The 20,847-nt window shown below is 38.7% G+C and overlaps 1 protein-coding gene across 1 annotated transcript; it reads left to right on the top strand.

Annotated features, from left to right (window-relative positions):
* Positions 1 to 12,778: 12,778 nt before the first annotated feature.
* Positions 12,779 to 16,778, top strand: LOC149186597 (coniferin beta-glucosidase-like). The gene is made up of 13 exons (XM_089411063.1): positions 12,779 to 13,210; positions 13,344 to 13,410; positions 13,537 to 13,595; positions 13,805 to 13,880; positions 13,984 to 14,055; positions 14,162 to 14,249; positions 14,391 to 14,643; positions 14,717 to 14,832; positions 15,063 to 15,283; positions 15,518 to 15,549; positions 15,829 to 15,931; positions 16,121 to 16,229; positions 16,357 to 16,778. Exons 1-13 carry the CDS (start codon positions 13,076 to 13,078, stop codon positions 16,580 to 16,582), a joined length of 1,557 nt encoding a protein of 518 aa, XP_089267189.1. The 5' UTR covers positions 12,779 to 13,075; the 3' UTR covers positions 16,583 to 16,778.
* The last annotated feature ends 4,069 nt before the right edge of the window (positions 16,779 to 20,847 follow it).

The following is a 20,847-nucleotide window of genomic DNA, read 5'->3' as shown; positions in this document are numbered from 1 at the left end:
CTTTGCTTGTGGAAGAGTAGGTCATTATGCTGCCAAATGTCCTCACAAAGATAAGAATGACAAGGGAAAGGAACCTGTTAAATGGAACAAGAAACAGAATGAAAAGAAGAAAAGCTATTACACTCATGAAGATAGTGATGGTCTTTCAAATAGTGATGAAGATGAACAGGGTTATAGATATAAACTTTTAATGGCTTTTGAAGATGATGACTACATGGATGCTATAGATGTAGAAGGCTTTTGTGAAGAAATGAATAATCTCAAAGTTTGCTTAGAAGAGAAAAGTGCTATTATTGATTCTCTACTATGTCAACTGGCAGAAAAGGAAAAAAATCTTGAAAAATTGGAATGTGAGGTTGTTTGTCTTAGAAAGGAGATTGAGAAAACAAAAGCGATTAATCTTAAATTTGTTAAACGATCTGAAACCTTGGATGAGATTATCAATGTGCAGCGTTCTCCTCTGATCAAGACAGGCCTGGGATATAATGGAGAAACATCTCAAGCTTCTACCTCTAAAAGTTATCTTGATGCAGCAAGGAGGAGCGAGCAAAGACCAAATAAAAGTCATCAGGTGAATCAGGGACAGTTTACCTCAAGAACAAATAAAGACTATCAAGAAATTCGGGGACAAGCTGCCTTAAGGACAAACAGAAGCTACACTCAGCCACAGGTAAAATCTTCCCAATTTGCCCCAATAATGGATGTCAATAGAAGCTACAATCGGTTGGATGATAGATCTGACTATCAGAGAAATTTCTTTAATGGCCAATGTTTTTCTTGCCATAACTTCGGTCACAAAGCAGCTCAATGTGTTGCCTACAAGACAATCATGACTAGAGAAGCTCAAAAGCAAAGAAGTATGACTGGAACCATGAAAAGGACTTATAACAACTTTTCGGTTCTTGAAAATGAAGTTGAATGCTCTATTTGTAATAACTTTGGTCATGAAGACTCTGAATGCAGGAGCAGGTTCTGGAAGACAACTCAGAAGGAACAAACCTCAAATGTCAGAACATGGAGAATAAAGGAACCGCAACCAGAAAGATGTGGGATAGCCTTTTATGCAGAAGGTCAAGAAAGTCTATGGTACATTGACAGCGGATGTTCGAAGCATATGACATGGGACAAAGAAAAACTTGAATCATATACCACATTAGGAAAGGGAAAGAAAGTTTCTTTTGGAAACGATATCTCTACAGCCATAAAAGGAAAAGGCGTTGCTCCGCTAAAGAGAAGGTCAAAGCTGGAAATGTTTTGTATGTTGATGGATTGAAGCATAATCTTCTGAGTGTCAGTCGGATGTGCGATCAAGGAACAGAGGTAATATTTAGATCAAATGGATGTTGTGTTCGTGATCTTGATACAGGTGAAACAGTGATCAAAGGAAGAAGGACTCCAAATAATCTATATATATTTGAAGAAAGACAACAACAATGTTATTTGAGCAAGAATGATGAACACTGGCTATGGCATCGGAGGTTGGGGCATCTAAGCTTTCCACAAATAAGGAAAGCATGCAAATATCAGGCAGTTCGTGATCTTCCAGATATCAAAATTCCAGACAACACCATATGCAAATCATGTCAGTTTGGAAAGCAAACCAGAACTAATTTTCCCGAGAAGGAAGGATCAGCTAGCATGCCTCTTGAGCTAGTACATACAGATACATGTGGTCCATTCAGAAAAAGAACACCTTGAGGAGAAGAATATTTGATATTATTCATTGACGATTTCTCCAGGTTCGTCTGGTTAGGACTTATGAAGCACAAAGATGAAGCATTCGAAAAATTCAAATCCTTCAAAGCCTTGGCTGAAAATGAATCAGGACACAAAATTAAGTGCCTTAGATCTGACAGAGGTGGGGAGTTTACCTCGAATGAATTTTTCGATTTCTGTGAAGAACATGGGATAAGAAGAGAATTCTCTACAGCTAGAACTCCTCAGCAAAATGGAGTTGTGGAAAAAATGAACAGAACAGTCCAACAAATGGCTCGTGCTATGCTTGATGAATCAGGTACTCCCGCAACTTTCTGGGGTGAAGCTGCACATGCTGCGGTTATTATTCTCAACAAAACAAATGTCCAAGTAAACAGCACTCAAACTCCTCATGAGCTCTGGTGTGGTAAGACTCCTTCGATGAAGCACTTCAAAATCTTTGGGAGCAAATGTTATATTAAGAATACTGATTAGCAACTTGGCAAACTTGAACCAAGAGCAGATGAAGGCATTCTTCTTGGTTATTCTCCACATAGCAAAGCATACAAGTGCTACAATAAAAGACTTGGCAGAATTGTCGACAGCATTGATGTTGTGGTTGATGAGAAGGGATACATTCCTAGGCAAGTTCATCATGAAGACATTGAAGAAGATGAAGGCTACCCTCAAAGACAGAATGATGAAGAAGAACCTCAAGAAGAACCAGAGGAGCATACAAGAATAGAAGAGAAGACTCCATCCAGATATGTTCAGAAGAATCATCCAGAATCTCAGATTGTGGGGCAGAAAGAAGCAGGAGTACAAACAAGAAGAACAATTGCAGAAGCTTCAAGCTATTTGGCATTACTCTCTTCCACTGAACCACAAAATGTGAAAGAGGCATGCAAAGATGAATGTTGGGTCAAAGCAATGGATGAAGAACTTGAGCAGATCGAAAAGAACAACACTTGGGAATTGGTTCCTAGACCAAAAGATAAGAATGTCATAGGGACAAAATGGGTCTTCAAAAATAAATTGAATGAAAATGGAGAAGTAATTAGAAACAAGGCCAGACTTGTTTGTAAAGGGTATGCGCAGCAAGAAGGAATAGATTTTGAAGAGACCTTTGCTCCTGTTACAAGACTTGAGGCCATCCGAATGTTCCTTGCTCTCTCAAGCTCTCAAAACTTCAAGGTATTTCAAATGGACGTGAAATCAGCCTTTCTGAATGGAGACTTAGAAGAAGAAGTATATATTGAGCAGCCAGATGGTTTCATTCTTGGGAATGATCCAAACCTTGTATGCAGATTGAAAAAGGCTCTCTGTGGTCTCAAATAAGCTCCAAGGGCTTGGTACTATCGTTTGGACAAATATCTTCACCAACAAGGTTTTTCAAAAGGATCAGCAGATAGCAATTTCTATATGAAAGTTGAAAATAACAAATTTCTAATACTTGTTGTGTATGTAGATGATATTATCTTTGGCAGCAATGAAGATGCTATGAGTCAAAACTTTGCCTTGGTTATGCAGAAAGAATTTGAAATGTCATTACTTGGAGAATTGACATACTTTCTTGGATTGAAAATCCAACAAAATGAAGGAGGTATTTTCTTGTCTCAAACCAAGTACCTCAAGCAGATCTTGAAGAAGTATGGCATGGAAGATTCAGTATGTACCCCCATGGTTACAGGATGCAGCCTCAGTACAAATGATGAATCAGCAGCAGTTCATCAACCAACTTATAGATCCATGATTGGGAGTTTGCTTTATTTGACAGGTACCCGACCAGACATTATGCATGCAGTAGGAATTGTTGGAAGATTTCAAGCCAACCCAAAGGAAACTCATCTTCAGGCAGTCAAAAGAATCTTCAAGGGACTCAAAACTATGGCTTATGGTATCCTGGAGATACAGATCTCACTCTTCATGCTTACACAGATGTAGATTGGGCCGGAAGTGTGGATGACAGGAAAAGCACAAGTGGTGGTGCATTCTTCATGGGTTCCAGATTAGTATCTTAGTTCAGCAAGAGACAGAGTTCGATTGCTTTATCTACAGCTGAAGCAGAATATGTGGCTGCGGCATCTTGTTGCACACAACTTCTTTGGATGATGCAGACCTTGCAGGATTTTCAAATCACTTGCACTACACCTGTCTCTATCTTATGTGATAATACAAGTGCAATCAGCATTTCAAAGAATCCAGTCATGCATTCAAAGACCAAGCACATACCAATCAAGTATCACTTCCTCCGGGAACAAGTGCTTGAACAAAAGGTCAAGTTGGAGTATGTTTCTTCTAAAGAACAAGTTGCTGATATTCTCACAAAACCACTGCCCAGGGAGACTTTTGAATATCTCAGACAAAAGCTGGGAGTAGTTGATGCTTCATCTTGCTGTTGAAGCTTGTCTGTTCTAAAGAAAAGTTGGTGTACGCGTGTTGTATAAGGGATATCCGCGTACATACGCTGATTTATGCAGGTGAAGTCGCGTATATGGAGTTCTTAACAGAAAGGGCAGACTCTGGTTGGAGAAGGTCTGAGATGGGTATGCTAGAGTCCTTCAGGCACAGTTTCAGGGGGTACAACAGACACAGTTTCAGGGGGAGCAGCTTAAAGTCTAATAAAGCATTGTTGGCATTTAGATGTTTTTGGTTCTAGTTCACAACTGATGTTGGTTTCAGGAGGAGCACAGAAGGAAATCTTGGTTGCTGATCTAAAAGATGATTATCAGATGCTGCTGGTGACTTTCATAAGTCTTGGTCTAGATCTTTCGTCTCTATGTCATGTATCTCTTTTGTGATATCTCTTTTATGATGTCAAGGTCATGTAACGGCCTATGTTGGTTTCCCCACTATGCCTGGGATGAATGATGTAATGTAATTGGTTGTTATATGTAAATTTCTGATGTATCCCCTCTTGGTTGGGATTATGGATGTATGTATTGAGTTTTTTTGGTGATAGGAAGGTCCTTTATGATGTATAAGTCTTGGTTCTTCTTGAAGAACATCTTTTGCAGATCTTGCCTACAGTCAGGGGGAACATGTTCAACACAACAGAGCAGAGATATTAGCATGTTCTCAGGGGGAGCACAGCCCTTTGCCCTTGATGACAAAGGGGGAGAATGATTCTAAGGATCTTGGGGTTGCCATCAAGTCCAAAGGGGGATATTGTGGGAATTTTGGCACAGGTGTGGCGCTACAGTACAGGTGTTGTCCTTGATGGCAACTCTCTTTGACGACAGATCTCAGTCCAGACTACAAGAATGAAGAGAAATTTCATATATGCAGGTTCATTAAGCCCAAGTTGCGTATACATGCTGGTACGCTATATACTAAGTCGCGGATACGCAGGATAGCTATATACGAAGTCGTGTATACACGCAGTTTCATGAACAGAAAAGTGCGTACATGTCGAGAAGCTTTCTTTTGGTCCGTGGTAGTTAGTCCTCGGTACTTGAGCCTATGTTTTTGGACCAAGGTATCTCGACAGTCGTGTTGATCCCGAGTTTTGAAGTTGATGGTATTGGGTTACTATGGTTTTGGACCGTGGTATTGTGAAGGGCCTAAGGCTATATAAGGAGATGAAGATCATTAGGCAAGTGCACTGAAAAAGTCTTGAATATCTGATAAAGAAAGAGATCTAGTATGCAGGTTCTGGGTTGCTTGATCTAAGCTAAGGAGAGATCACACCGGTTGATGGAAGACTAGATCTAAGGATAGATCGGGATCAAATTGTTTGAAATGAACTATCGGTATATGGTTGATTATGCATATTTTTAGATCTGCATACTGACGCAATGTTATGTTCTGGGTATGACTGATGTCTGGTACAACTGCAACTTATGAGAAATTATTTTTAGATCTGTACGCAGGTTTTCTTTGGTAAAAGCGCGTGTATACGCGGGTTGGTTTCATTGAAGTAGAGTATATCTTTTGAAGCTTAATTTTTGGGTTGCAGTTGGGTCTGACTGTTATTGCAGAAGTTCTGTAGTCTGCTCTATGTTCTGGTGACTGGGTGTTGACAGGGTTTCAGTGATTCAGTGATTCAAAGATTGATGATGCTAGTATGATCTGTTATGAAAATTGATGAATTGTGGTCTTCAGATTGTAATGTCGTGCTTCAGGAATATCCAGTCTGAAAATTGATGAAAAGTGGTTCCTGAAAGAAAGAAGATTCTAGGCCAGCACCTACGTACTAGTATCTTAGCTAGTACAAGAGAAAAGGGGGTTGGAGCTCCCTTCCAGGAGAGTCTGGAAAACGAGAGAAGGTTGAGCCTTCTGCAGGTTGTAGCCTGTGTACTGGTATAAGGCTGCACCAGTACAAAAGATTGTAAACTGAAGTTTCTTATTAAAGAAAGATAGAGACGACTTGCAGCAGGTGGTTTTCACCCACATTGGGTTTCCACCTTATATCATGGTGTTCATGTGTGTGGCTTTTGTGTGATGATCTGTTCTGTTATACTGCACCTGTTTACTTTTAATATGGTTAATAATGTCCTAATGCATTTACTGAAGATAAACTAACTGAATCATAAGATTTCTGGTTATACGCTGGTTGCTTTAGACACAGTAGCGTGTACACACTGGTTCACCTAACTGAAGTAGCGTATATGTTTCTGAGTATTGAAAAAGTTTTATTGATCTGATTATACTGATTCACCCCCCCCCCCCCCCCCTCTCAGTATTAATTCCAACATTAGAGTGGTTGGAGAGGGCCAATCTCGAATGACTTGGATCTTGGCCGGATCGACATGCACCCCCTGTTCATTAATGATGTATCCCAGATACTGAACATGGGTCATGCCAAAAGTGCATTTCTCCAAATTGGCACATAGATTGTGTTGCCCCAGTGTTTGGAGAACCTGTCGGATGTGGTGGAGGTGCTCTTCCCAACTCTGGCTGAAGATCAGAATGTCATCCAAGTATACTACTACAAAGGAGTTGGTGAATGGCCGCAAGATGTTATTCATTAGCCTCATAAAGGTTGCAGGAGCATTTGTCAATCCGAAAGGCATGACCAACCATTCGAAGAGGCCCTCCTTGGATTTGAAGGCAGTCTTCCACACATCGGAGGGTTCGATTGGTACCTGGTGATATCCAGACTTCAGATCGATCTTGCTGAAATATTTCGCGCCCTTTAGTTGGTCTAGGAGGTCATCAATCCGCGGGATTGGGTACCTATTATGGAAAATGATCTTGTTCAGCGCCCGATGGTCAATACAGAGTCTCCACGTCCCATCCTTCTTCTGTACCAACACGATCGGGCTCCCACAGGGCGATGAACTCGGACAGATGTGACTTTTCTGTAGGAGCTCCTAAATCTGCCTCTTGATTTCATTGTTCTCCATAACGGAGCGCCGATAAATTGGTCCATTGGGTAGCGGTGCACCTGGGGTCAGATCGATGGAGTGCTTGACTTGACAGTGCAGAGGAACCCCTGCCGGGGAGGTGAAGATGTCCTCGTACTCCTCCACAACCTTGTCCATCTGTAGTTGTCGTGCAGAGGGACCCCGTTTGGAGGTCGCAGCCACTGTCTTCTTCTTTCCTTGAGGGCGTATCATCAGGAAAACAAATTTCCTGGTTTTGGAAATGATCTTACTGCATTGTTTTGCAGTAATCAAAGAGATGGCAGCAGGTGGTGCTACCTCTGGTATCCTGAACAACTTATTTCCCAATGTAATAATAACAGCACGGGGCCTTGATTCATACACATCATGTCGCTTCCACAAGTATGGTTGTCCTAGTAATACATCACAAACTTCAAGGGGAGCAATGTCACACAATACCTCATCCGTGAAGGGCTTGATGTTGTATGGAAGGCGACACTGCTGGCTCACGCGAAGATCTCGTCCTTGGTGAAGCCACCCAATGGTGTATGGTTGTGGATGTGCTATGGTCGGTAAGCCCAACTGCTTCACGACCTCTGCCGAAATGAGGTTCTTTTGACTCCCGCTATCAACAATGAACTGTATCGGGGAGCCCTTTACCCACATCTGGGAGTGGAAAAGATGCTCCTCCTCCTCTGGATCTTCGGGTTCATTTTTCTGGATCTTTGCGGTAGCAACAGTGGCGCTGGGATCCGCATCAATGATCTGCTTCCCTTTTTCATACCCCTTATCGGGTTCTGACTTAGAGTCGGAACATGCATCTGATTCGGAAACATTTAGCTCAGCCACCAGTGACTGCTTGGCCCGACACTCACTTGTGTTGTGAGTGGAGCTCTTATGGAACTCGCACCATTTTCCAATGTCCTTTCTCGGCTTCGCGGCGCTGTTCTTTGCTTGCGGCTTCGGTTGGTTGTCTTGGGCTGTCCCGCCTTGGCTTTGTCCTTTGTTCTGTGGTTTAGGGGCACCTTTCCCCTGCTTTGGATTCGCAGATCCAAAGTCTCGCTTCTTTTGTTTAAACTTCTGCTCGACCTTGACGGCATATCGGTATGCTGCGCTGAGCGAGGGGATGTTTAGGAATTGTATTTCTTCCTGGATGTACTTATGCAGGCAGCCACGGTATTTGAGTATCAAATGTTGCTCCGAATCCTTGATACCCAACTTTGTGCGAAGGGTATGGAAAAGATTGGTGAACTCCGGCACGTCTTGGTCCCTTCCCTGCCGCAGCGTGGTCCACTTTATGTATTCATCCTCATAGCTTCCGATAGGGTAGTACTACTCCTTGATGGCATCCCGGAACGAATCCCAGGTGGGTGCGGCTGAAAATAGTGAGCCAGTACTTTCATCCTTCTGCTCGCAGTAGGTTTCCCACCAGTCCTTGACGTGGGGGACTGCTTTGAGAAGAGCAAAAACAATCTTTTCCCGAATCGAAAATTCATGAACAGAAAAATAACCCTCTAGCAGATTTAACCATTTATCTACGGCATCTGCGTCTATCTGACCCTCGAATATGGGGATTTCAAAATTAACTTGTACCTTAAAGGGTGTGGCGTTTCCAGAGTAGCTGCTGGAAGCCGATGCGTTGCTTCTGGGTAGCCGCTGAAGGATCTGGGCAAAGTTGTCCATCATCGCGTTCCGTTGTCGCTCGAGGGCTTCTTCGAGAAAGATTTTGATGGGATCTCCTGGCCCCTCGTCTTTCTTCTCGTCCACCATGGGAGGCCGTCAGGATTTGCGAGGCTGGTCTTGCAAAGGTTCAACCAGTTCAAGCCCTAACTCCTTATATCCCGACCTTGTTGGGGACATGCAAAGAAAAACAGAGAAAAAGCAGACCGCTCTGATACCACTGATCCGGATTTAAACAGGAACGCAAAAAATTACGGAGATAACCATATACACCAAGATGCAGCGGAAATAATACTTCATTTCATTAATGGAAAATACTGAAATATGCTTACAACCAGAAATGGAAATAAACCAGCTAGGGCGATGGTAGCTTATCTCTGAGAAGAGATGTGGTGGCTACATGCCTCTGAACTGTGTTACAATGAGGCTCGAAGGCCTATTTATTGTTGAGAAACAATGGAAAACCCTTAACATTCCAAAACCTAACCCTAGGAGATGAAACGCCAAACTGTGGGCCCCGTTTGGGGGTAAATTGGTACATCAACTTCCCGGGGTTGTAACTTTGGCATATGATCTCCGTTTGACGCGTACAATAGCTCATTAGAAAGATCTATCCGAGCACTATCATTGTTAGAACGGGCAATTCCATGGACCCATGTTGCCCCTGGATTCCCCAAAAAACGTCGTTTAGGGCCTCAAAACGGCTCCGGAAGTTCAGGACCCAAAAAACTGCTAAAAATAGTAAGTTGTGCTACAATTAAGGAAACTGAAAATGCTGAGAAAGACAATGGTGGGGGTCCAGGTGGACTTGGCAGGTGGCCACCAATATCCACCTGGATCAATATATATGTATATATATAGAAAATAGCATTGATTTTGCGAGATGATGACACCCTTAACTCATCCTACCTCATCTGGTCCAAAGTATATATATATATATATATATATTACTTAGAATGAAAACACAAGAAACCTCAGAGTACTTCCCCACATTTCATGGATGGTAAACCAGGTAAATTATCGACCTTGTTTATGAGGCCTCGCCCTAACGGAATCGAAGAGAGTTGAACCTGTGATCAACAATAACTAGCAACAATATCAAATAACTTCATGTATGACTCTAGACCACTTGAGCTAACCCTTGAGATTATATATGTGTGTGTGTGTGTGTGTGATTTTAATCATTGCACCGAGGGGTGCTCTACAACCCAGTTTGGGGGAGATGTGTATGTGTTAGATGTAATGTAAGAAAGATTGTATGTCAACATTTTTTAATGTTAGCTATATTATAACTAATAATAATAGTAATAAAAGCCCAATTTAATGTCGACCTCAACATCAAAAGTAAATGTATAAATATAAAATATGCAATCAATCTCTTAATCACATAATCATTGAATTTATCTGTGCACATGAATAAGTGGGAGTAGGTAAAAAACAGTTGCAGGACCTCAATATTATGTACACAAATAAATTGAGGTAAGTGCAAACCTTTGAAAGTCAATGTCGTTTGGATAAATATGTTTTATTAGTTTGTTTTAGTATGAATCACATTTGAGCTTTATTTATTTTTGCTATTATATCTTGAAGCATATGCTTTGGAGGATTTCCATCATTTTCCCACACCATAAAAATTTTGAGATTTTCACTTAGGTGCTACATTCTTCAAAATCTAAAAATTTTACTTAGTTTTCCATTTCATTGCTCTGATCTTCAGAATGTCCCTCCTAGAATTTGCTAGAATCTCCAAGTTGAGGATTTTCTTCGCAGCCTACACCCCCACACACTCCTAATTATTTAATTTCAATCTCAATAATGCATCCCCACACACTTTGCTAATTATTTTTTTGTTTGTTGTTATATATAGAGACTTATAATTGAATTTTGTAAAGCATAAAGTAAATTAATAAATCTTAACATCAAACTCTTTTCCACTTTAAATACATATAAAAACACAATTAAGAAAAGAAAATGACCTTTACTAATAAATACATATACATGTATGAGTTATATGGAATTATACATGTATGGTTATATGGAATTATGTCTAGAAACATAGCAATATTTTCAATATTCAACTTCAATTACACTAACTCCACATTGATGCACTTTTCTAAAATTCTCATTAAACAAGACGTTCATGTCATAAATAGAAACCTATTAAATTAAAAAGTCTCTCATCATAAATAGAAACCTGTCGTAGTCTAACGATTATGCTTTTTTGTCTTGAAAGTTATGGAAATTCAGGTCATATTTTTAAAAAACCCGACATGGATTTTTGTAAATTCAAGTAAAAGCTGTCAAATTTCATAATTTTAGGTGTCATAGAAGTTTTTGATGGTGCTGAATTTATTTCCACCATCAAAAACATGATTCAAACACTGCCTCTACAAAATTTTTTGAATTTTCTTTGTCCAGATTCCATCCACTTTTGACTCTCCAAACAATTCCTCCACATGGATAAGCGACTCTCGTTAAAAATTCTCTCAAATAACCTGTGAAACCAATAAAAATATTTTGCAATTCTATATAACATATCAATATTAAATATATACTAATTTAGCATCCTCTCATACCTTTCCTATGAGATGTCCAACCTATTAAATGGCTCCATTTCTCATCCACATTACTAAAGTCAACATATCTTTCCCGCTTTTAATTCGATGTACAATATGGTATCTTACACTATGATCTTGATTACTTGTAAAGTACGATTGTTTTGATTTTGATAATTACTAATTACTTTTTAAAAAATATTTAAAAGATATATTTATAATTTCAAACTGATGCATAAATCTTAGAATATTAAATATTTGAGGTATTTTTAAATTATTTCTTAAAGATACTTTTCTAAAATATAAAAAAATATATTTATAATTTCAATACTGTATGCCTATTTTGATTTTGATATTTTAAGATTTTTAAAATTATATAATATTGATATTAATATTATGTTATATTAATAATATTTATATTTATATTAAATAATTATAATATTATAATATAGCTTTATATTGCTATCTAGTATATTTTTTCTCAACTAATTATAATATTAGCAATTTAATAAACTATAATGGTATATAATATAATATTAATATTAAATATAATATAATATTTATATTTATATTTATAGTATTAATATTTATATTAATATAAAATTATAGAAATATTAAAAAGTAATAATAGTATTATCATTTTTATTGTTGTTTTAGTTTTATTTTAGGATACATGTATTACAAGATTTTTATTATATTAAGTTAGATTTATCTTACTTCAATATCTATTAAAGGTTGAGAGGCATCAAATCTCTTTTAGGTATGAGTTGTCTATATGTGAGATTTTTTTGGAGTTTTGGAAAAAAAAATTGTGGTGAAATCTTGATTTGTGTTGTTTAAACTGGTTTTTTGACTATATATATGGATTTGGCACCCTCAAAAACTATCAGGGCACTTTGATTGTGAAGAGTTCACTCGTCAAACTTGTGATGTCAATGAATCCTACCAGATTCTAAACAAATTAGATCAGAAAATCAACCAGAAAACTTTTCAATATAGACAGTCACTTTTAGCTCAAAACATTTGATCCCTCTAGGTACTTGGTAGAACAAATTAAATCAGAAAATCAATAAAAAAAAACTTTTCAAAAAATCTCATTTATAGATAATCACTTTTAGCTCAAAACATTTGATCTTTCCTAATACTTAATAAATATAGAATTAAAATAAATATAAATTGATTTAAAATAATTCACTTAACTAAATTTTATAATTCAAGTAAAAAAACTACAATTACTCTGTTAGTGAGAATGGGCCTTTGTGAGGGAATTTTCTGGATTTAAGATTACGTTACAAATATAGGAAAGAAATCTATAATCCCAATGAATGAATTGATTCTTATTATAACCATGAAATTAGTAAAAATCAAAACACGATAAATTTATAATTTAGGAAGAGTCCAGAAATGGGAAAACACGCCCAAAGGACTCCAACTCTTACACACCTTCTACCCTTCTAACGTACCGGAGATTTGGATGGAAATAAAATAATGGTTTGACTTCCAAGAAGAAAAAGTTAAAACCAGCGGTAAACTCGTGAACCTCTCAGTGCAATTGGCCTTTCTGAATGTGGCCACGTCTCACTTCTGGAACTGATGTCAAAGATGAACCAATTTCTACTTCTCACTTCTGGAATTGATGTCAGATATGAACCAATTTCTACTTCTGGAATCGAGGTCAAAGATGAACCAATTTCCGATCTCACCAATGTTGAGCTGGTTACATTAGTATATTTCATCCTCAATTTCATTCTCAATATTCTTGTCTGTACTTAAGCCTAATCTTACAATCTTCAATCAATCAGTACTATTTTAGCAGACATGAGAATGGTAGGTTCGGTTATAGAACTGCTGATCCTGGTGAGTCTGTCTACTGTTTCTGCCTCTACACAACACCTCTCTCGAAACGACTTTCCTCCAGACTTCATTTTTGGTGTTGGTTCCTCTGCTTACCAGGTCTCTTTCTGCTTCATCATTCATATATTTATGTATACATTCATTCATTCAATGATTATGGGGAAGACATGCCCATCTCCCAATTCATAGAGTGGGATGTTAATGTGAAAAATCCACAATTGGTTTTCTGCAGTATGAAGGAGCTGCAGCAGAAGATGGTCGGAAACCAAGCATCTTTGACACTTTCACTCACAGGGAAGGTCTGTTTCATCACATATCTTCATTCATCCCTTCATTTGCATTCTACCCAGTTCCTTACTTTACTTTGGGACTTTCAAGGCCAAACTGGAAGTGAGCTGTCGTTTGTTTTTCAATTGTATTGTCAGGGACTAGTCTGGATGGAAGTAATGGAGATGTAGCTGTTGATCAATACCATCGTTACAAGGTATTAATATCTGCAAATCTAAGAACAATAGATGTCACTAGCACAAACCTATATACAGTGGCTACTTGTAAGCCATCCCCAAGCTTTATGTGCATGTCCAACCCCATTATTGTTGTTTTCATGCTAATGCATCAATAGGAGTTTCAATAGTTAAACTCCTAGATGATTTGGGTGTCAACCTGATGCAAAATTTCATGTGGGTTTTGAAGGAGGATATTGATCTAATGTCTGCGATGGGAGTAGATGCCTATAGATTTTCAATCTCATGGCCCAGGCTTATTCCTGGTATATTTCTGTTTGAGCTCTGACCACATGCTTAATCCTGAGAATTTAGTAAACACTCAATGGACAATGGTAGGAAATAACTATTTCACATCTATTGATGCAGATGGTGAAGGACCCATCAACCCAAAAGGCATTGAGTACTATAATAACCTCATAAATGAGCTTTTGTCCCATGGTAGGGCTCTTGTTTTATTTCTTGACAAACTTGTCTCTCTACTTTGCTTTTATTCCTGTGACTATCACCCTCAAAACTGTTATTTTTGACACAATGCATGTCTCAGGCATTCAACCACATGTTACATTGTACCACTTTGATCTGCCCCAAGCTCTGGAAGATTCCTATGGAGGTTTCTTAAATCCACAGATTGTGTAAACATCTTATGTCATCTCCTGTTCTTAATTTTCTTCCCATGTGGGTTGACACACAAGTCAAAGCATCCATTTATTGGTGCATCAATAATCTTATGGTTAGAGAAGCAGAGTTCTCTAATCTACTTCGATCTTATGCAGGGAGGATTTTAAAGCTTATGCAGATGTGTGTTTCAGAGAGTTTGGGGATCGAGTGAAATATTGGTCCACCTTCAATGAGCCCAATATGTTTACCACTGCAGGATATGATCTAGGCTATTTACCACCTAAACGATGCTCCCAACCATTTGGAAATTGTACTGCTGGAAATTCAACTGTTGAGCCTTATATTGTTGGCCACCATGTTTTGCTATCACATATAGCTGCTGTGGAGCTGTACAGGAAAACCTATCAGGTTCTTTTCCTCTCTGATCTATGTTCATCTCCATTCATTCTATGAGGTTTTCTAAATTTTTTGATGAATGCAGGCAAAGCACAAGGGCTGGATTGGGTTAGTAATTTTAGTACATAGGATGATACCTCTTACCAATAAATCCACAGATGTGGCTGCTACTCAAAGAGCAAATGATTTTATGGTGGGCTGGTGAGTGACTTCTTTAACAGTGTATTTCAAGTTAACTTATGCTTCAACCAGAAGCTTCAGTGCCATTCAGAAGTCTCACCAATTGTTATTTCTTCTCTTTTTCAGTTGGGGTTTTCGTAGTGATTCAAATAATTAACAGCTATATTGTTGAAGTGGATGCAAATAGGTGTACTTTTGTTTGGTTGAGGGCATACAACCAACCTGAATTAATTTCTTTTTCCAAAATCCAGGCTTTTAGATCCATTTGTTTCTGGAGACTATCCAGGGAGCATGAGGAATATAGTGGGTTCTCGGTTACCTTCATTTACAAAGGAACAGGCTCAAAAGTTACGAGGGTCATTGGACTTCATTGGTGTCAATCACTATGTTACCATGTATTGTTTTGATGTTCCAAGAAAAGGTGAACTTATGTCAAGAGACTATGCTCAAGATATGTCCATTGGAATGGCAGGTACGAGAGTCATTCTCACAAATAGATTTAACTCAATAAATCTCATCTTCTAACAGCCTTTCAACTTGGCCTCCTTAAATCTATAAAGAATAACATTACTGTCTTGAAATCATAAAGGAAAATGTTTTTGATCCGTTGAAGTTTTATGTTATTTTAAATTCAAAAGTGATACATTCCAAGAACATTGGTATTAAGAACATTTTATGGCTGTTCTGTACTGCTTGATGAATGCAGTGGAGCGAGATGGGATTCCCCTCGGCGTCAATGTAAGAAGATTTTGAAGAATCACATGTTCTATTATAATCATATGTTTTCTTTTTCTTTTTAGCAGGAACCTTTTTATAAATATGAGTATGTAGATTTTTACAGTTCCATAGAAATTTTGGATTTAAATTTTGCCTTAGTTTAGAAACATAATTCTAAACTGAGAGACAAATAGAATCCAAAAATTCGACTAATTTTTTTTATAAATTTTTAACAGTACGTTTTAAGTATGTTTATATCTTGACAAAAAAATATTTACCTCATGCTCAAATTTGTGGCAGAGATCCATTTTTGGTATGCCAGTTGTACCACAAAGCATGCAGGCAGTGCTTAAATATATTGAGGACCGTTCCCATAATATTCCTATTATTGTGTATGAAAATGGTGGGCACTCTTCTTATGTTATTCCTCTACCACAAGTTAGGTTTTCAGGTTCTCAACGAGAGCTCTCTGTACACTTAAGGATTTATGCAGGTTCAAGAAAATATACACGGATTGGTGCTACACTTTTTGATCATTGACCATCTAATTATCTGTTCTGGACTTACAATATCAGCTTTCATGTCTGGACAGGATTTTCAGAGCCTAATAATTCATCTATTCCCCTTTCTGAGGCTTTGAATGACCAATTCAGGATGGATCTCCATCATGATGTCCTTCAGTATGTGCTTGCAGCAATAAGGTATACAAAGACCATACAATGTTTCATTCAAGGACACCATTTATGAAACAATTGTTTTATGAAACAATTAATGAAATCAAGGAATTTGTGAAATGATGAATATCTCTGACATTCATCATTGTGGCAGGAATGGGTCAGACATCCGTGGATACTTTATATGGACTCTCCTAGATGACTTTGAAGCTTTGAGTGGTTACACTTCACGTTTTGGTCTTCATTATGTGGACTTCAATGACAACTTGAAGCGTTATCCCAAGGTATCTGCTCATTGGTACAAGACTTTTCTGCAGAGGTGGGAAGGCAGGGAATCAATACTTGAATCTCAAATTCTACTTAACACCTACACCCTATGAACGTCTCATAGAACCAAGAATTGAAACCCAATTTTATGAAAACGATGCGGTATATTTTAGGCATGATTTTCTTAAACAAATTTGATATTTAGGTTTATATTCACTTCCAAAATGTTTTTACATCATTTTAATGTACGATGTTTATAGCAATGCATTAAAAAATCTCAATTAATTTCTTATTTTTTAAGATATGATAGATCATATTAGTGTTAATGGACGCTTTTCATTATTATTATCTTCATCATCATCAGTGGATTGAAATTACTTAAAATTTTCTGTAGTCTTCTTTGACCAAATTGTCCTTTGGAACCTTACAAATTGTTCGATATTATATCTACGTTCACTACAATTTTATTCTAGAGGCATCCAAGTGTTTAAATGATATTTGAAACAAACTTTGTGAGTGGTATACTTCAAAATATGAGCTTTTGTGATTCATGTTTGCCATAACAAAATCACGACAGCATAAATAATGAAATATTGAATGACAATCTTGGTTTACTTAGAAAATATGACTCTAGTGTTCGCTGGCTGGTTTATTATTTTTCAATAGTTGTTGTTGTGTGCCTAATGAGTGTCCTTGATTATCTACACATATATGCATTGTCTATTATTGTGGAGGTTGTTGAATCTTAGTTGGATATGAGAGATTCTCTCCAGCAAGATTTTTTCCTAGATTAGAATGTGGAGTTAAGTTATTGTTGGCTTGAAGTCTCTATGGAACAATATATTTATCTTTAGTCGAAAACCTCCGCGTCTAAATTCACCTTGAACTAAATGGAATAAACAATTCAATGTGTGTTATGATTGTATTTTTGTGAATTATTGTGTTTCTTCAATTCTTTTGAAGTAATTTGTTACAGTAGTTTAGTCATTTTGAGAGCTAATCCTTAAAATAATTGAAGAAACCACAAAAGAGAAACTATCTACATACATATTTCCTATCATGTTGGAATTACCAAAAGTAACTGACATTTATGTGGAACAACTTGCACTTTTTGTCCTCAAATTCTTCAAGAATATCTTAAAGTACACAATTGTTTTATAAGCTTCCTAGAACCTTAATATGTTCCCGGGTTAAAAAACTAAAATGGGATCCTATTATTAAACGAGGTCATTCTATGTAGGATTGAAATTTGATATCCTGCCCCACAAGTTAAGAATTTGTTTATGAGAAGTTCTAATTTGAACACTCATTTCATCTAATATTCAAATTTTATTTCTTTAGTTGATGATGAGCCTCAGTGTTGCAACAAGAATGCTGCAACTCCCAAGGCTACCAACTTTAATTATCAGCCGAGGGTTCGTACAAAATTAAGAGGTATCAACACTATATGTGCGGCATACAATGTGTTCTTCCTTTGTTATCATGATGTAATGAAATCAAATCTTAAATTAATTGCAGAAAACGAAATGCTCGAAATGGAAACCTTAACATATTGCAAGAAAGAAAATACAAGGAAAGAAACCTATTCTAATTGCATAAAGTAAAGATCATGAACTAAATGTCAACCATTACTTTTCAAAGAGTTTAGATCCATTAACAGAGTGATCTGGATTTAAATAGGAACACAATAAAATATAGAGATAACCATAAAGACAGATATGCAGTGGAAATAATACTTCATTTCATTAATGGAAAATACTGAAATATGCTTACAAATAGAAATAGAAATAACCCAGCTAGGGTGATGGTAGCTTATCTCTGAGAAGAGATGTGTAGGCTACATGCCTCTGAACTGTTCCAACTGTGTTTACAATGAGGCTCGAAGGCCTATTTATTATTGAGAAACAATGGAAAACCCTTCACATTCCGAAACCTAACCCTAGAAGATGAAACGCCAAATTGTGGGCCCCGTTTTGGGGTGAGTTGGACAGCCAACTTCCCAGGGTTGCGAATTGGTCGTATTATCTCTGTTTGACGCGCTTGATAGCTCGTTGGAAATATCTCTCTGAGGACTACGACGGAAAAGATGATTTTTATTAAAAAAATCACTAGCGGTAGATTTCCCAAAAACGTCGTTTAAGGCCTCAAAACGGCTCCCGAAGTTTAGGACCCAAAAACTGCTAAAAATAGTAAACTGCGCTATAATTAAGGAAACTGAAAGAGACAGTTGTGGGGGTCCAAGTGGGATAGGTGGATGGCCACCAACATCCCACCTAGATCATTCCTCCCCCCTTAGGAAGCAATGGTCCCCATTGCGTTGAGTTCCTCCTTGAGATGAGGAGCTTCTGTTGAGCTGGGTCTCTGGTGAGCTGTTCTGCAATCTCTGATGTGTCTAGAAATGGTGGGAAGCATGGTCGGCGATGGTCCACATTGAAAAATTGGTGCAAGCGAAGGAATAGAGGAATGTTATGCTTCAAAGCATTGTTTCCCACAACCTTGTTACTGGTGTAAGGACCATGTCAAAGTGGTCTGAGTTTCTGATGGGTTCTGGTAAGACGTTCTCTCTATAGATGTAACCAAACTTTGTCGCCCACCTAAAACTTGTGTGGTACCCATTTGGGTAAGGAGAAGTTGTTCCTGTGTTCTGTCATGACTGTATCTCTATGTTGTTGCTGCTGCGTGGAGGAACCCTTTGCGGGGCTCATGGATGTAGCAACGATCTTCCCCTTACTTCGGGAGCGAACCAGATAGAAAATAAATTTCCTAGTCTGTGAGATGAGCTTGCTGCCTTTCTTAGCAGTGATCAAAGAGGTGGCGGTAGGTGGAGCTACCTCTGGTATCCTATATAATGAATTATCCAAAGAAATAATGATAGCGCGAGGCCTTGAATCATACACAGCATGTTGCCTCCACAAGTATGGCTGGCCTAATACCTCACAAACATCACAAACATCCAGAGGTGTAACATCACACAATACCTCATCTGTGAAGGGCTTGATGCTGTAGGGAAGGCGACACTGCTGGCGAACTTTGAGATCTCATCCTTCGTGAAGCCACCCGATATTGTACGGTTGTGGGTTTGGCGTAGTTGGTAGGCCCAACCGCTTCATGACCTCTACTGAAACGAGGTTCTTTTGGCTGCCACTGTCGACAATGAATTGCAGCGGCGAACCCTCCACCCACATTTGTGAGTGGAAAAGACGTTCCCCCTCCTCTGGCTCTTCGGGCTCATTCTTCTGGATCATGGCAGTGGCAACAGTGGCACTAGGATCCGCATCAATGATTTGCTTCCCTTTGCCGTCCCCCTTGTCGGGTTCTGGCTCAGAGTCGGAACATGCATCTAATTCAGAAGCCTTCAACTCGGCCACCAGCGACTGCTTGGTCCGAAACTCACTTGTGTTATGAGTGGGACTCTTGTGGAACTCACACCACTTTCCTGTGTCCTTCTTCGGCTTCGTGGTGTTGTTCTTTTCTTGCAACTTCGAGGGGTTGTCTTGGGTCACCCCACCTTGGCTTTGTCCTTTGGGCTTCGGATTTGCAGATCCAAAGTCTCGCTTCTTCTGTTTTAACTTTTTCTCGATTTTGACAGCGTATCGGTGTGCTGTGTCGAGAGAGGAGATGTTCAAGAACTCCATCTCATTGTGGATGTATCTGTGTAGGCAGCCGGGGTATTTGAGTACCAGATGCAGCTCAGAATATTTGATACCCAACTGTGTGCGAAGGGTATGAAAAATATTTGTGAACTATGTCACATCTTGGTCTCGTCCCTGTCATAGTGTGGTCCATTTGATGTATTTGTCCTCATAGCTTTTGACAGGGTAGTACTGCTCCTTGATGGCATCCCAAAAGTAATTCCAAGTGGGGGCGGCTGAAAACAGTGAGCCTGTACTTTCATCCTTCTGCTCGCAGTATGTTTCCCACCAGTCCTTGACGTGGGGGGCTGCTTTGAGAACAGCGAAAACAATCTTTTCCCGACTTGAAAATTCATGAACAGAAAAATACCCATCTAGCAGATTTAACCATTTATCTACGGCATCTGCGTCTATTTGACCCTCGAAGATGGGGATTTCAAAATTAACTTGTACCTTAAATGGTGTGGCGTTTCCAGAGTAGCTGTTGGAAGCCGATGCGTCACCTTTGGGTAGCCGCTGAAGAATCTGGGCAAAGCTATCCATAATCGCGTTCCTTTGCCGCTCGAGGGCTTCTTCGAGCAAGATTCTGATAGGATCTCTTGCCCCCTCGTCTTTCTTCTCATCCGCCATGGGAGGTCATCGAGATTTGCGAGGCTGGTCTTGCAAAGGTTCGACCAATTCAAGCCCCAACTCCTTATATCCCGACCTCGTTGGGGACATGCAAAAAAAAACAGAGAAAAAGCAGA

Source organism: Pinus tabuliformis, chromosome 3_1, assembly GCF_031772625.1.
Source record: "Pinus tabuliformis cultivar Carrire ecotype Pingquan chromosome 3_1, CPIR1, whole genome shotgun sequence".
In the NCBI taxonomy this organism is placed as follows: domain Eukaryota; kingdom Viridiplantae; phylum Streptophyta; class Pinopsida; order Pinales; family Pinaceae; genus Pinus; species Pinus tabuliformis.
Note: the sequence above shows the minus strand (reverse complement) of the source record. Positions and strands in the feature narration are given on the sequence as shown.

What these genes read in the sequence shown, in the direction of transcription:
- LOC149186597 (XM_089411063.1), top strand. Translation starts at nt 13,076, where the DNA reads ATGAGAATGGTAGGTTCGGTTATAGAACTGCTGATCCTGGTGAGTCTG. An exon ending in AATGATTTTATGGTGGGCTG is followed by an intron (nt 14,833 to 15,062) that starts GTGAGTGACTTC and finishes TCCAAAATCCAG; the next exon opens with GCTTTTAGATCCATTTGTTT. An exon ending in GGATTCCCCTCGGCGTCAAT is followed by an intron (nt 15,550 to 15,828) that starts GTAAGAAGATTT and finishes AATTTGTGGCAG; the next exon opens with AGATCCATTTTTGGTATGCC.